The sequence below is a fragment of the Gymnodraco acuticeps genome, unplaced genomic scaffold (genome assembly GCF_902827175.1).
Source record: "Gymnodraco acuticeps unplaced genomic scaffold, fGymAcu1.1, whole genome shotgun sequence".
NCBI lineage: Eukaryota > Metazoa > Chordata > Actinopteri > Perciformes > Bathydraconidae > Gymnodraco > Gymnodraco acuticeps.
Window position 1 is genome coordinate 2050646 of NW_022992149.1, and position 14912 is coordinate 2065557.

Consider the following 14912-nt stretch of genomic DNA (forward strand, 5'->3'; position numbering starts at 1 on the left):
CTTCGTCTCGCTTGTTAGCTGAATAAAAAGACAAGTAAGAAATAAAGTGCTTGAATTTCACTTACCGAATAAACTGCATTCATGGACGGTCTGTTTGAACCGCAGAGCCATAAGATAAGTGCGATATTTCAATAAAGAATACTCCACCAGGCATCAACACAACAAACACGTCCGAGTAGCAGCCTGGAGCTAATGAAGCTAACGGGGCTAGCAAAGAGACCACTAGCAGATGACTTCCGTTACATTAGAATGACTTCCGTTACATTAGAATGACTTCCGTTACAGCAAGAATCCCCTCACACACACATAGGTGAAACACATGCACATTCCCTACTGAGAACCTTTCAGTAAAATGTTTTTCAGGAGTGTGTGTGTGTGAGGTTAATTTTCAGTAGTGTGTGTGTGAGGTGTTCAGTAATGAATGTGAGAGGATTTCAATAGTGTGTGTATGACGTTAATTTTCAGTAGCGTGTGTGTGAGGTGTTCAGTAGTGAATGTGAGAGTATTTCAGTAGTATGTGTGCAAGGCCAGATGTTTTCAGTAGTGTGTGTGTGAGGTGTTCAGTAGTGAATGTGAGAGGATTTCAGTAGTGTGTGTGCAAGGCCAGATGTTTTCAGTAGTGTGTGTGTGAGGTGTTCAGTAGTGAATGTGAGAGTATTTCAGTAGTGTGTGTGCAAGGCGAGATGTTTTCAGTAGTGTGTGTGCGAGGTGAGTTTGAATTTTGGCCTACACGGCCCTTCATAGTTCAGCGCTCTGCTTCCACTCCCTGCTCTGCAGCCGTGCCTGCAGTCCCGCCCCTCTAAAGCACGCTCAAGTGCCTCCCCGCTCTCGTGCACGCGCTAGCTGCCAGAGCATGTGAGAAAACGAGAAGCATGGCTGCAAGTGGGAGTGCAACTGCCGCTGCCCCTCGGCTTGTTGACAAAAAAGACGCCAGAAGCGAAATGTGGAAGTATTTTAGCTATATCTCTGACAGTGAGGGCAAGCCTACGGACACCACGAGGCCTGTCTGTAAGAAATGTATTAATTTTATTTAATACGAATTCTTGTCATTTATTGTATTTATTGTTCTCATTGTTTAAAGGTTGTGTTATGGTTCTGGTTCTGGTCTGAAATAAAGCACAATAATTACATTTAAGACTGTTTCCCTTTTTTAAGAAAAGTATCGAAAAATAATCGGAATCGCAATTCTTGACTTGGTATCGAAACCAAAATGTTGGTATCGTGACAACACGACAGTTAAACCTGATATTTAGTAGGTCTGTTAAGTATTGAATGCTGATAATTCTGACGTAATTTGGCCGGTCAAAGTTGTTTGGGCTCGGATAAAATTGCTCCGTTACTTTCGTCCCGGCTCTCCCTACGTGTGTATGTGTGGTGTCAGGTGTCAGTATGAGAGGATGACAGCGCGTCTAATTTTGATGTGGCCCAAGAGCCAATCACAATAATACCTGCGATGCAGTGAACCAATCACTTTTTGAGGGGGGGAAACCTATCGTTGATTAAACACTACTATCCAGTGTTTCCCCTACCATTGTCTTTGAAGGGCACTGCACCCCGCCAACGGAGCCCCGCGCCCCCCCCTGAAATTCAAGGTGTTTAAAAAATATATATAATTTTTTTTTAAATATATATATATCGCACCAAATTGAAAATAATCTATAACTACTATCACTTTTCACATTGAACATGTGCTCTTTTATTAAATAAACTAAACGCTTTCATTTTAAGTTGTGAGTTTAGTGTTTTTGACCCTAAGAAACACTGATGCATTAATCAATAACAATAATCCACAGCTCCTCTCTCTGCTCCAGAGGATTTTAAAAATATATATCCCAATGCCACAAAAATGCATCAGTGACGTGGTTGAAATCTTGTCTCCAGAAAACAAAAAACTGAAACAAGCGGTATCAGTGACTGTGTGTTTGATGTGGCTCTTTGCAGTAACATAGAAAAAATGTGGCTCTTAACCTCTGACTGGTTGGCCACCCCTGCCCTATACGATCATTTTCTGATAATGATGAGGCAATAGCCCCGCCTCTCCCCACCTCTGCTGCTCACCCCCGCGTCAAAGTAAACTGCACACTGAATTCAGATTATTTATCTTTCTCTCGATATGGACCTAAACGCGAGTGAAGTCTAATCTGACAAAACGGAGACACCTCTCAAACTACCTAGTTATAAATATGTTTATTTTTACTGTCGGCCGGGTCACTCATTACTGGATCAGCTGCTGCATGAAACAGACACTGGCGCTGTCCGAAGAGAGGGAGGAAAAAGAGAGGCTCCGTGTATTTTATTATTATATTATATAGAGTCGTTATTCATTTGTTTTAAAGCTCAATAAATAACAAAGAAGACCTTTGACCGGCACTTTTATAATTTAAGATTTAAACTTTAATACACGTTGACTGGCGAGAAACTCTGTCCGGTTCCCTCGGCCCCCACCGCGGAGAATAAACAGAAGGGCAACCATGACAACCATGCTTCTTCGCTGCTTTTGTGGAGGAAGTTACAGCGCCACGTACAGGCTCCTGCATGTACTGCAGCTTCTCCAGCGGTTGGAGCTAAACAGAGCTGTCTCGTGTGGACAGACACTATCCGGATGACTATTGCGTGTGGACGGAAGCTTTTTTGCGATTGCGTTTGCGTTAATCCTATGCGTTTAGCCGTTTTCGTCCTCGTGAGGCCGGGGCATTAATGTACGTTCTGCTCCGTTGTGCATTCACTTCTGGTAAAAGTTCCTTCAAAATAAGAGTCCCGATCTTATTAAAAGATCGGGACTTACTAAAATCTTACCAAAAGAAACATGCTAAACGAAACTTTACCATAGAAAATATTGGCATACAAATATAATCACTTCTATAAAAAGGTAACACATTTTAAATATAGTTAGACATATTAAAGTTAGGTAATTTACAGCATTAATTAATATATAATTCTTAACTGTGAATGGTTTTCATTTATTTAACATTAGACATAGTCTGGCCAATGACAGAACCACAATCAAGACTTCAATGCTGAAGGGCCAATGGATCTATGGTGGGGGTCAGCACAAAGGTCAAGAAACCCAAATTTGAAATGGAGACAACGGATGACCAAGAAACTAGTGACTTGCTCAATTCATTTGTGAGGGATCTGTGAAGAACATGACAACAGCTGCACTACTGGTATTTTGTATACCAGCAATTGAGGGTGGCAAGTTTATTACCACTTTAGTTTCAAATAATTGTGTTAATTACTTATTGTAAAGCATTTGAACATTATTTTGTCACATGTTCATTATTAAGTTGATGTATAATTGTATAGTATCTTAATTATTTAAAATATAAGGTGACTAAAAATGGCAACCGTATTTTCAGTTTTGGAAACCAAAAGCTGATGCCTGGTTGCCAGCCTGGCAACCACTTTTAAAAGTTAGCGTTGAGCCCTGGTGTGTGTGTGGTGTGTTGTGTGTGTTAATGAATATGTTAACTAATGTGTGTGCAATTTTGAAATCAGCTGTAAGTGCTTGTGACCAAAATGCATTGTTGCGGATTCCGTTTCCACATACTAGTATTTTCATTTTGTCCGTATCCTACTTCACCAGATTTCAGAGGGAAATATAAATATTACCTTTTAATATATATTTAAAAAAAAAGGCTTTTTTGTTTCTGAACTCTTAAACAAAATGATTGTCTAAATTCTGCCCCTTCTCATATTTGAGTTATAATTGCAGGTGTATGATGAGTTGTTAACAGCTCCGCTAACGATACATTTTCACTCCAATCCTCTGACATGATCCAATTCAGTTTCATTTTGAAATCAAAACTAATTGTTTGTACTTTTACCTGCAGCATTAATCAATCAATCAATGGAATGTGTATCCAATATATGATGATGATGCGTCAGTATTAACCTATTAATGCCCTGTATTATAATTTCAGTCACAGTCAAACATTTATCCCGGTACCTAACCTTTTGAATCAAGTACATGTTGCCAATATTATTTGTAAAGTTACATTTTAGATGCAGGACTTTTACTTTAAATGGAGTATTTTCAGATTGTGTCACTGGTACTTTCACACAAGTCGTGCTTTTTCTTCCACCCCTGGTTTGTGTATGTGTTTGTCAATGAGATGTTCTTCAGGCCTGTTGATGATACGCGCTGTGTCTGGGAGAGCTCTTTGCCTCTCCTCCTCTCCTCCCCTACATCCTCCTTCGCCTATATTAGCTCCATAAATCCTGTTCTAGGCGGATTGTTATGGTCATTGTGTGTGCTGTGAGCGATGGTTATTTTCTGCCCGCTCCGCTCACACTGCTTTATGCGTCTTGTCTGCTCTCTCCCTCCCGTCCCCCTTCTCTCTCTCTTATTCACACTATATCTCGCTCGCTCTTACTGCCTCTCCTCTACACTGTTATTCAGCATCCTTAACCTCTCTCTCTCTCCCTTACTTTCTCTTATTACTCTACAGTGCTTCTTTTTTCTTGCTTTTTACCTTCTGTCTTGTTATCTCTATTTCTCTCTCCAGACTCCACTGATACATACACACTGTAATCTGTAAAGCTGCTTAGAAACCTGCACTTGGCAAGTTATTGATGTAGAAATATACCCATCAATCAGTTTACATTACAAACCTACGATACCACAACACGTTTATCATCACCCAAGTTTGTGACACCACAGATGTGTCCTTTTTGCCTTAATGAAGTATATCCTTTCCACACACAAGAAGTTTGGATAAAAACTTGAGAGTAAAAACTGTTAAAACATCTAAACTTAAACATATATGAGGCAATAAGTAAACCTGCTGCAAAGAAATAAAATGTTTCAAATTCGCCTTTTATAAACAAGTTTGCCAGAAATTCTAACAGTTATGAATAACCCATGCCACTTAATTTTGTACAAAACAAAACAATATATTTTTCTTGTATCATTTTGTATGTTTTAAAAATTGAAATGTTTACCTGAAAATTATTTTTCTTCTCAATTCCCATAGGGCCCAGAGCATTGCGTGAAATGCATCCATTTCAAAGATGGTCCTAATTGTGTGGAAAAGTGTCCTGATGGCCTGCAAGGTGCCAACAGCTTCATCTTCAAGTACGCAGAAGACAACAATGAATGCCATCCCTGCCATTCCAACTGCACCCAAGGGTGAGTACAGTCAGGATGAGGACTGGTCAGAGGTGTTGCGTTCAATGCTCATTACTCCTGTAGGACATTTCAGTCATTCCTTCATAAACCAGAAGTCAGTTCTTTCAAACTATTAAAGATAAATGAAACCAAGCGGTAATCATATACAAGATAAAATAAAAATACAGGGAACATTTTCACCAATAGTCAATTTAGATGTCGTGGAGGGATGATGACCAATTATTAGGAAATGAATTGGGTGATAATAGTTATATAGATTGTTTGTAATAAACGTTTTTGATTCAGTAACTTCAGTATTACGATAATGGTGGTACCTACTCTGCAGTTACAGAGCGTGTATGCAAGCGTAAGATGAACGAGAGCAATAATCCCTTTGTTTTGCAAAAAAGTACTTTTACGTAAACCAAAACAAATACAGGTAAACCACTATTAACAAGGGTCATGATATTACAAATAACCCAAACTATAACCCCAATCGCTCCAGCTTTTTATTTCAGAAGATAATCAAATGTATAAAGAACAGAAAGGGAACAATAGAGAGGCAAAGCAGAAGATGTAAGAGAAGAGGGGAAGAATAAAAGCCAGAGGAGTCAGTAAAGTACCTTGCCCATCTCCATCGCTCACTAGACACTGATCGCTGAATGCAATATTGAACAACGGTTGGAGAGACATTGTTTTGTATTTATCTCCACAGGGAGTTTATGTCACTTCCTTGTGTGGTATTTCTCCTCTCCTGAGTGACAGCCTCCAGCTCACTCGAGCATAGCAATGTAGTCGTAAATGGAAAACACCGGGCTAACACTTTGTCACAGGTATAGCTTCATAAGAAGATCCGCCTCTCCAAAAAACAAGCTAGAAGGGAGAGAGATAGACAAAAATGGAAAGAGACGTACAGGGACAAGGCCACTATCCCCCATTTATAAACATTCAAGGAGCAGCGATATTTTTAAACTAGTATTAAGACTGTCAGACGCTACCAGTGCACAATATACATGAGAGATTTGAGACATCAACACAGGAGGACGTGTGACATTTCCAGCAGAGATCTTTGCTTTCTGTCAGAAGACAATGTAGCTTTGTAATCTGTCACCCATGTAGACACACTGAAACTGATCCTTTAGGATAAAGTTGTGGCTCTACTTACACAACTTACGTATGCTTACACACACACACACACACACACACACACACACACACACACACACACACACACACACACACACACACACACACACACACACACACACACACACACTGACCCAATATGTTTTGACAGACAGCAATACAAGGTACAATGGACAGATATGAGAAATCAATGGATTCTGGCTTATGTTCGCTGGTAGAATACAGCACTCCAAAGTCCATACTTGAATCATCTTGCTTACTGAAAATCAATACATTGACAGACAGGAAGTACAGCACTTCCTTTCAGCTAGAATACACTCAGATTCACCTTTGAGCATATACCTTTACTCAACACTAAAACATGAATGCATACTATTTTCATTATGGAGTATGGGCAAGTTATTGTAAACATATTTATGCAGGCTTTACCACAGGAACATCCTGCAGCAGACAGAGACATACTGTATAGAATGCTTAGTGTCATTACTGACGAAGGGAATGCATATCTAATCATGTTTATTCATATTTTGTATAGACTTCAAAAAGGTTAATTACATTGATATATATTCTTCTCTCTTACAATTTGTAATTATTTAAGTTTGCTACTTTTTTAGTAATTTATGTGATTGTAAATCATATTATGTTTTAATTCATCCCTATATGCGTAAGCGAAAGGTGCAAAAGGTGTGTGCTGTAATAGAGAAGGCATGCATAACAAAATGTAACCCCAGAGTAAAGAACTTCCCATTATATACATTTGTATTATCATTAATCGCAGTAGATACAGGCTTCTGGAAGAAAATATGAAGTTTTTCTTGAATTTATAATTGACTATTTACTTAATTGCTTTGCTGAACTCCCCACACAGTTTCATAATCCTCAGATATCTGACTAACTAACTTATTACTTTTTGTAACTTGTCCTGTGTTTGTTTACTTAGGTGCATTGGACCACGACTGCAAGACTGCATTGGCTGGATGGACAGGTACACAATTATTTTCGGTGTATTTCCTTTCATACACAGTAAACAGCTTTTGACGCACATACATGAACAAACACACACACACACGCCTGCATACACAGAGGCATTAAGGACGCTCACAAGGATTTTTGGCCTTAGAGCTATAGCCATTAATCAGAGACTTTGCTTACTGTGTGGCTATAGCTCTAAGGCCAAAAATCCCTGTGAGCGTCCTTAATGCCTCTCTGTGTATGCAGGCGTGTGTGTGTGTTTATGTGTGCGCACAAACAATTTGCCTGGTTCTTGATAAATTGATAGCGCTTTAGCTTTTGTTCTGAGGCGATTGCAGAGAGTGTGGAAACAAAATGCCTCTAACAGTTGACATCAAATGGATTCAAGATTTCATAAGAGAAACAGCTTGGCATCAAGTGGCGCAGAGAATTGTGGGTTGGTGTTCTGGGGGGGGGATTTTGTTTTTTGTTTTCTAAGAAAAAAACAAGGCAGAGTGAGCAGTAAACACAACATAACTTACCGATGGATCTGGAGATCTGAAACACAAAACTGCTGTCTCATAAGAACAGAGCCACGCATATCAGAACATGACAGTGCGATGGTAAAATGTAGTGTTCGACTTTGAACTTCATCAGAATGGAAAATAAATTGAATTTATACTATCTAGCAGCAGAGCACGAGTCTTCCTTAGGAAAAACCTAGAACTAGATACACAGACAGACGAACAAATAACAATTTAGTGAGTATTAACTGATGAATATTCAATCCTGAACCCACTGAGATCAACATGTAATGAAGGAGTTTCCTACCATATCAGAGGAAAAAAACACGCCTTCTAAAAATCTGCTCAGTCTTACCTTTACCTCCTGAAACAGTCTTTGGGACACTGTCAGCAGGAAGAAGGGGGATTGCAGCAGATGGGGGAAATGTAGCCATCAGCTGACCTGGTGAACAGATCAGCTCTTATCTGATCTCCGATAGCTGTGTCTAGGATACAGCAGTAGACGCCCAGCTAACCCCAGGCTTAGCTGCCTGCTCTGAGGTGTCACACATCTTGTAAATCTCTCACCGGTAGAAGGTATTGGCTTTTGAGTACAGCTGAAAGTGGCTTATCAGAAATACATGATTACGCTAAGCCTTCAAAGGCCATCGTTTCACCTGGCATTAACATACATCTTGTGTGATTGTGAGCGTATCCGATTAAGCTGTATTAATCACTTCCTGTCACTTACTCGTGTAATATTTAGTCTGATAAAACTGAAAAGTAATCCCCCGTCGGACACGTTGCCATTTGGTAGTATCTTTCCCGTTTAATTATAAGAAAAGTCAGAGCTTCCTGTTGTCTGATATTTCTGTGTTCACTCATTGGCTCCCTATGCATGTGTTTTAAGAAATTAATGGTTGTAATGGTAGAGAAACATTGCATTTAATGTGGTCAAATGCATCGCTGACCATGTGGAAATGTGGCGTGCTGGGCAACCTTTAGAACTCCATGTCTTGAGTACGTTGATGTATAGCTGGGTCTCACATGATCACTCAGGAGAGCATTTAGGCCAGTCAGTTGGAAGAATCGTGTACGTGAAGCGTGCGGATTGCATTAGACCTCTACAGTGGTTCTCAATGCTAAATTGACATTTGATCATGTGCCAAATCATACAATAGGTGACCATCTAATGTTGAATTACATTTTCAGTTGTTATTGAAGAGAGTTGGATACGGTTAGATACAACCAGAGGACAGTTAGCATCGCGTAGCCAGAGAACAACAGGTGAAAGTAACACTTTGTATCTTGTTTGTTTTATCCGTTCAAAGAAATTACAAAATGTTTCCGAATAGCGTTACAAATATATTTATATTAAAAAAACAATTTCACAGGAGTTATATGATGCACTATTGACAAACTGTTGCGATTCTCTTGTTTTCACTTTGGATGATATTGATCCCCTCATTTTACAAGAGAGCAGAGAAACTATCCCAACAAATAATTGTGACCAGGATATTTAATCATTTGGACATTTAACAGTTGAAAAATGAATGCTCTCCTCTCCGGTGGACAATATATGTACAAGTGACTAGTTGACTAAATTACTTCAAACCAAACAAAGAGTTTCATACAGCCTTTACTTGATAGCTATCCATACAGACATACAATAACCTCTATAAGCTGATTGACTTTCACCCTGTGCGTGCCAAAGAGAGGGATGAAGGGGAGATACCCATGAACCTGTCTGACTGTGATTACATTAATCCTTGCGGTCTGTGATATACAGTCCCAAATAATAGCCTTTTTCCACTGATTTAGGAGAATCTCATTATGTGTTTACCAAATTAAAGAATAAAGGTGGCAGCGGTGTCAGATAAGCTATACTCCCTCATGTATGCAGCAACTCTGTAGACAATTTGCAGGGCATATCAAGAATATTTTTAAGAGGCTTGATTTCAAATGACAGCGTCAGTATGCTGCTGAGAATTCGCTTTGATGGTTACTTCCATGTTTTTGATCTCAGCCATGATTTTAATGAGAGTGCATCGAGGGATATTTGTAACCAGATGAAGCTTAGTAGAAAACAAACTGCAGGTGATGAACTTTTTGAGGATTGCCCACATAAGCATATGCTTAAAGACAAGTTCTAATGTGTTTGTTTATTTGCTTACCTATTTATTCTCAGTGTGCAAATGGCAGCATAAAAACGATGCCGACTTTTATCTTTTTGTCTTTTCTACTCCCACTCAACTGCTCCTTTTTTATCTTCAGAACCCCTCTGATCGCAGCAGGGGTGATTGGCGGCCTCTTCTTGGTGGTGATCATGGGGCTGAGCGTAGCCGTGTCTGTTCGACGGAAGAACATTAAGAAGAAGAGAGCGCTTCGTCGCTTCCTGGAGACAGAGGTGAGCACAAACTGCTGGCAGATCATCTTGTCAGAAGAATGGAAGTCACTGTGAATGATTAGACATTAGTGACAGTTGAATGTCACTTTCCCTGTCCTAAACCTTTAATATTGTTGGGTTGTTTTCAATTGGGAAAATTACTTTACATAAATTAGGCTTTACACCATTTCACTCATCACCAGCTTGAGCTTCAATATCAGGATACATGTATTTATTATCCTTGCAAGAATGGAAGTAGTCATCACATACAGAGCATATGGGACAATGAGTTCCTGAACAGTGTCCTTCAGATGCTTTATATACAAGAGAGGGTGTCACAGCATTTTTGTTTTTAGGATGGCTTTCAACATCTGTCAAGGGACTACAGACGAAAAATAGCCTGTTGGCTAACTCTGGCGCATTTACAGAAATGTCAATCAATGTGCACTGTCCCTGTCAAATAAATATATAAATAAAATAAAAAAGTAGTATTCAATGTTTAGTTTCGATTAGCTAAGACCCACGTCAGAAATGGTCATGCTTGTCATATGTCCATCTCCATAGAGGCTGAATCATCATGTTCATCGTTGTCACATAGCTATCATAAACCTAAAACAGTGTGTCCTGACGCTCTTCTAGGTGATCATACATCCTGTTACGTACACAGCTACAGTTTGGCCTTTGTTATCATGGGCTACTCTGATATTGGAAGAGTACATTCAGTATTTTCCCAACACAGTTGTAAGTCACTTTCCCTGTCCTAAACCTTTAATATTGTTGGGTTGTTTTCAATTGGGAAAATTACTTTATATAAATTGGGCTTTACCATTAAAAACATGTGGAGAAATAGGAGGGGGAAGATTAAAACGAAAATTAATGAAAAGGGACCAAAGAAAAAGTATATGTTTTTTCTTTGACAGATTATTCATAAAATTGACAATCTTGAAGACGAGTATTTCATTAATTTAAGAGGAAAACAACATCAAAACATAGGAAATGCCTGAGGGTGTTTTTTTCTGAGTTAGTAGGATTACATTGTTGGATATGAGTGTGTGTCTATGTGTGTATTGTGGCAGTGTGAGTTTGTGTGCATCCCACACACTGGGCACATTTTGTACAAAATAAGAGAAAGCCACTCTGAAAGAAAGAGTATGAGACTCCACGTCTCCAGATGGTGACTGCGGAGGTGGAGAAAGCGAAAGAAATTCAGAGGCTCAGGTGTTGACTTTGCCATAGTATACTGGAGAGGACACTTCTGTAAGAAGAGGTAAGGGACCATGCCATTAGAAGAGAAAGCCACTTTCCTTTGTGTTGGAACAAGAAGAGCACATCATCTACTATAATGCGCTAATGTGTCCATATATTCACCGCGTTCCCTCTCTTCACAGCACACAAGTGTCAGTGGAGTGTCTTTGCAAACAGCTTCTTTAATGACAAAATAGCCCTGATATGGCTTGTGATCATACTTACACTTCTATTGCATAATTAGTGAAGACCATTATGAAAACAGCACGAGGAAGAAGCATGCTGTCATTCCTAATGAAAAAGCAGAATGTGCTGCAAACAGTGTTAAGTGTTATCTGTCGAAAGTGGTGCCTTTTTTTAACAGGAAGTATTTAAAAAAAATGTATGGAAATAGCATTCAGAGGAGCTAGGCAGAAATGTACCACCCTGTATGACGGCAGTGGTGACTCACTTAATATTGTGTTGCTTAACGACATGTGCTAAAGTCTATTCTGCTGTGTATGTAAAGGATTTTACTTGTATAACAGCTTTTTAAACAAATCTACTTATAGTGCTGCACAATATATATTGTTTCATTATCGATATCACAATGGTGTGATTTGTGCAATAGTCAAAACACCTCATGCTACACAGTTGTTGCTGCTTGATATTAAAATGTTCCATTAATGCTCTTGAAGAGAAGTGTGACTGCTATGACATTATTTACAGAGAATGAAGGATAGACTGAATGCGTTGCTAGTTAGTGATATAAGGCACGCACTGCCAACTACTAATCACAATCATTTTCGTTCCAATCATGAAAAGGAGGATTTGGTTGCAAAATAAACATAAAGTCAGTTCCATGAAAATATTCCAGCTCCAGAAAGGATGAATTAGGCCATCAATTCCTGTAATGGCTCATATCGCCAACAATATATATTGAAAAATAAAAATCCGGTTAGTATTATTCAATTTCATGCAACCCTTGAGTCGAAAAGTTTATGTTTTCAATTAATTATGATTAACAGTGTATTAATGTTCTCATTATTCTGCAAATTGTTAAACAGTCTGACTCCATAGTTGGTTTCAGCACCTCAGTGTAGAGTGAGACAGTGGACAGCTATGCTAGCTGCTACGTAGCCTCAACATCTCCAGCTCCACTAATGCTGGACAGCTCCCTGCACAGTGCAAGAGCATACAGTCGGGTGTGAGTGAGTGTGCGAATGTGTGGCCCCCGCCTCGCTTGTTTCCACCCTGCAGAACCTGATTTGTTATTCCATTTAAATGAAGAATGGCTATTGTTTTTAATCAAATGGTAACCATGAGCCAGAGGGACAGAGGCTGCCGGCCACAGCCGGGCTGATTTACACCCCGCTTTGTTTTCCTCTCTCTGCCCTCCCTCCCTTTCTAATCTCACATTCTTTGCCTAATTCTCCTTATATTGCTCCCTCTCTCACGCTTTTGCATCCTCTGACTAATTCATCCGCTCGCTTCTCCATCGCTGTCTTGTTGTTGTTTTTTCTGCCACATCTTCTTCTCTCCATTCCCTCATATCTATAAGAATGCAGGGTGTCGTTTTTTCTCATACTGATATTCTGAACAATCTGTGCTGTTGTATTTGCTGTAAAGTGTCTCTACTGTAGGCTATTTTTATTATATGTACAGCACTTTGGCTCGACCAAAAATCGTTTATAAATGTGCTATATAAATAAAACTTGATTTGATTTGATATCATCTTCCCCCCTCTCTGGCTGTTAAATAGCCAGAGAGTTCGTCCCTCCACTTGAGGAGTAATGAGACAACAAAAGTGTCAATCCCTTTTCAGACTTCGCAATTATCTACCCCCCCCATATTAAATCTCTCACTTGTGATATTGAAATGGTAATGGCACTCCTGGGATTGGATCTGTTTTGTCGAAAAAGTGAATGTAACCTTAATGTGCTGAAAAATAACTTACTAAGATTATGTATGCATGATAAGATCAACAGGTTTCAATGGATGCATAATGTATTGCGTTCAAATTTCACCATTTCAATAAATGATTCTTATTTGAAGAATACATCAATTGGGAGTAAGTCCATTGTAATTCATGATGAAAGCTTCACAGCAGGACTTCCTTAAAATTAGTTTTTTGGAAACAACCTTTTTCCCTTGAACAGTATTGAATAATAGGAATAGGAATTTGAAAGTGTGCTTCTTAATGCAATTTTACTGGAAAATGGTTATTTAATTTACCCGACATGTATTCAAGTAAACATTTGAGCATGGACGTGTTTCGTGATTTATCCTAAAGGTCAATTATATGTAATTGCTTGTCTTTACAAGAGCGGCTGTCTGAAAAACAAAATGATCTCATTGTTTGGAGCTTGTGTCATATGCTGTGGGTTACAGTAGGCAATGATTCAATTGCTTTTGTGATATTTGATGTGTTTTTAGCTGGTGGAGCCTCTAACACCCAGTGGAACAGCGCCAAACCAAGCTCAGCTTCGCATCCTGAAAGAGACCGAACTCAAAAGGGTCAAGATCCTCGGCTCTGGGGCCTTTGGGACTGTTTACAAGGTAAATCACACAAAGAATAAAGTCAAAATAACTCTTTGCATGTGTTTCTGTTGGTAATTGGTGGGAACAAATATGAAAAAAAACTCAAGTTGCGATCATAATGTGATATAATGAAAAAAGAAGGAGACAAGAGAGATGAATTGCAGGATCATTAATGACAGGAAATGAGCTGGAAGGCTGGAGGCGGGTGATGAAAATAATAAGTAATAGCAGATACTGAGACCCCCGAGGTTACAGTGAAATAAGAAGTATCTGAGGTCACAACCAGTGTGATAATGGGATGTGGAGAGGTAGAGAAAGGCACAGCTGAAATGAGAAAGAACAGACTATCTTGCTGAAATCATCATTGGTCATTTTGTACATCCGTTCACATTATAACACGTCTGGGTCAGAGGTAAGTTACCGGGAGCGCAAAAGTCCTTTTTCAAAGCAACATCTCACACATTTCCCACACACACATGTTCCTCCTAGGCATGTATGAATATATTTTCCATTCAGAGTTGAATGTTTAGCACTACAACCCAGAAATGGTATCTTGGTGATACATCAGAGAAAATTGTGAAAAAAAGTGTCCGACTCTTAACTGATTACAAGTGAAAGGCCTGCATTGAAAACGTTACTTGAGTAATAGTACAGAAGTATTATGAGCATAATGTACTTAAAGTATCAAAAATAAAAGTACTCAAAGGGCAGAATGTCTCTTTTCACAGTTTTCTATTATTATAGAAAAAACACTATTTGTTTGTTTTGAATCACTAACAAATACATTTCAAAGCATTTCAAACCATATGTTGAGCCAATTATGAGTACATACTGGGTTCATTCAAATCATATAATAGAGGAAATCATGTGTTTAGATAGTAACTATGAACGTTAAATAAATGTAGTTAGGTGAAAAGTACCCTCTGAAATAGTAGAGTATAATATAACATAGACTCATGTCAAGTACAAGTATGTCAAATTATTACTCAGGTACAATACTTGACTTAATGTACATTCCAGCACTGAGCTCCTAACTCTCGTCCTCTGCTTC

The 14912-nt window shown here is 39.0% G+C and overlaps 1 protein-coding gene across 1 annotated transcript in view; it reads left to right on the forward strand.

Annotated features, from left to right (window-relative positions):
- The window catches only part of erbb4b (erb-b2 receptor tyrosine kinase 4b), a 353394-nt gene that overhangs the window by 281393 nt on the left and 57089 nt on the right, over window positions 1-14912 (forward strand). The window contains 4 exon segments of the mRNA XM_034203950.1: window positions 4977-5131; window positions 7197-7241; window positions 9985-10117; window positions 13757-13879. Of these exon segments, the coding sequence (XP_034059841.1) occupies window positions 4977-5131; window positions 7197-7241; window positions 9985-10117; window positions 13757-13879 (456 nt within the window).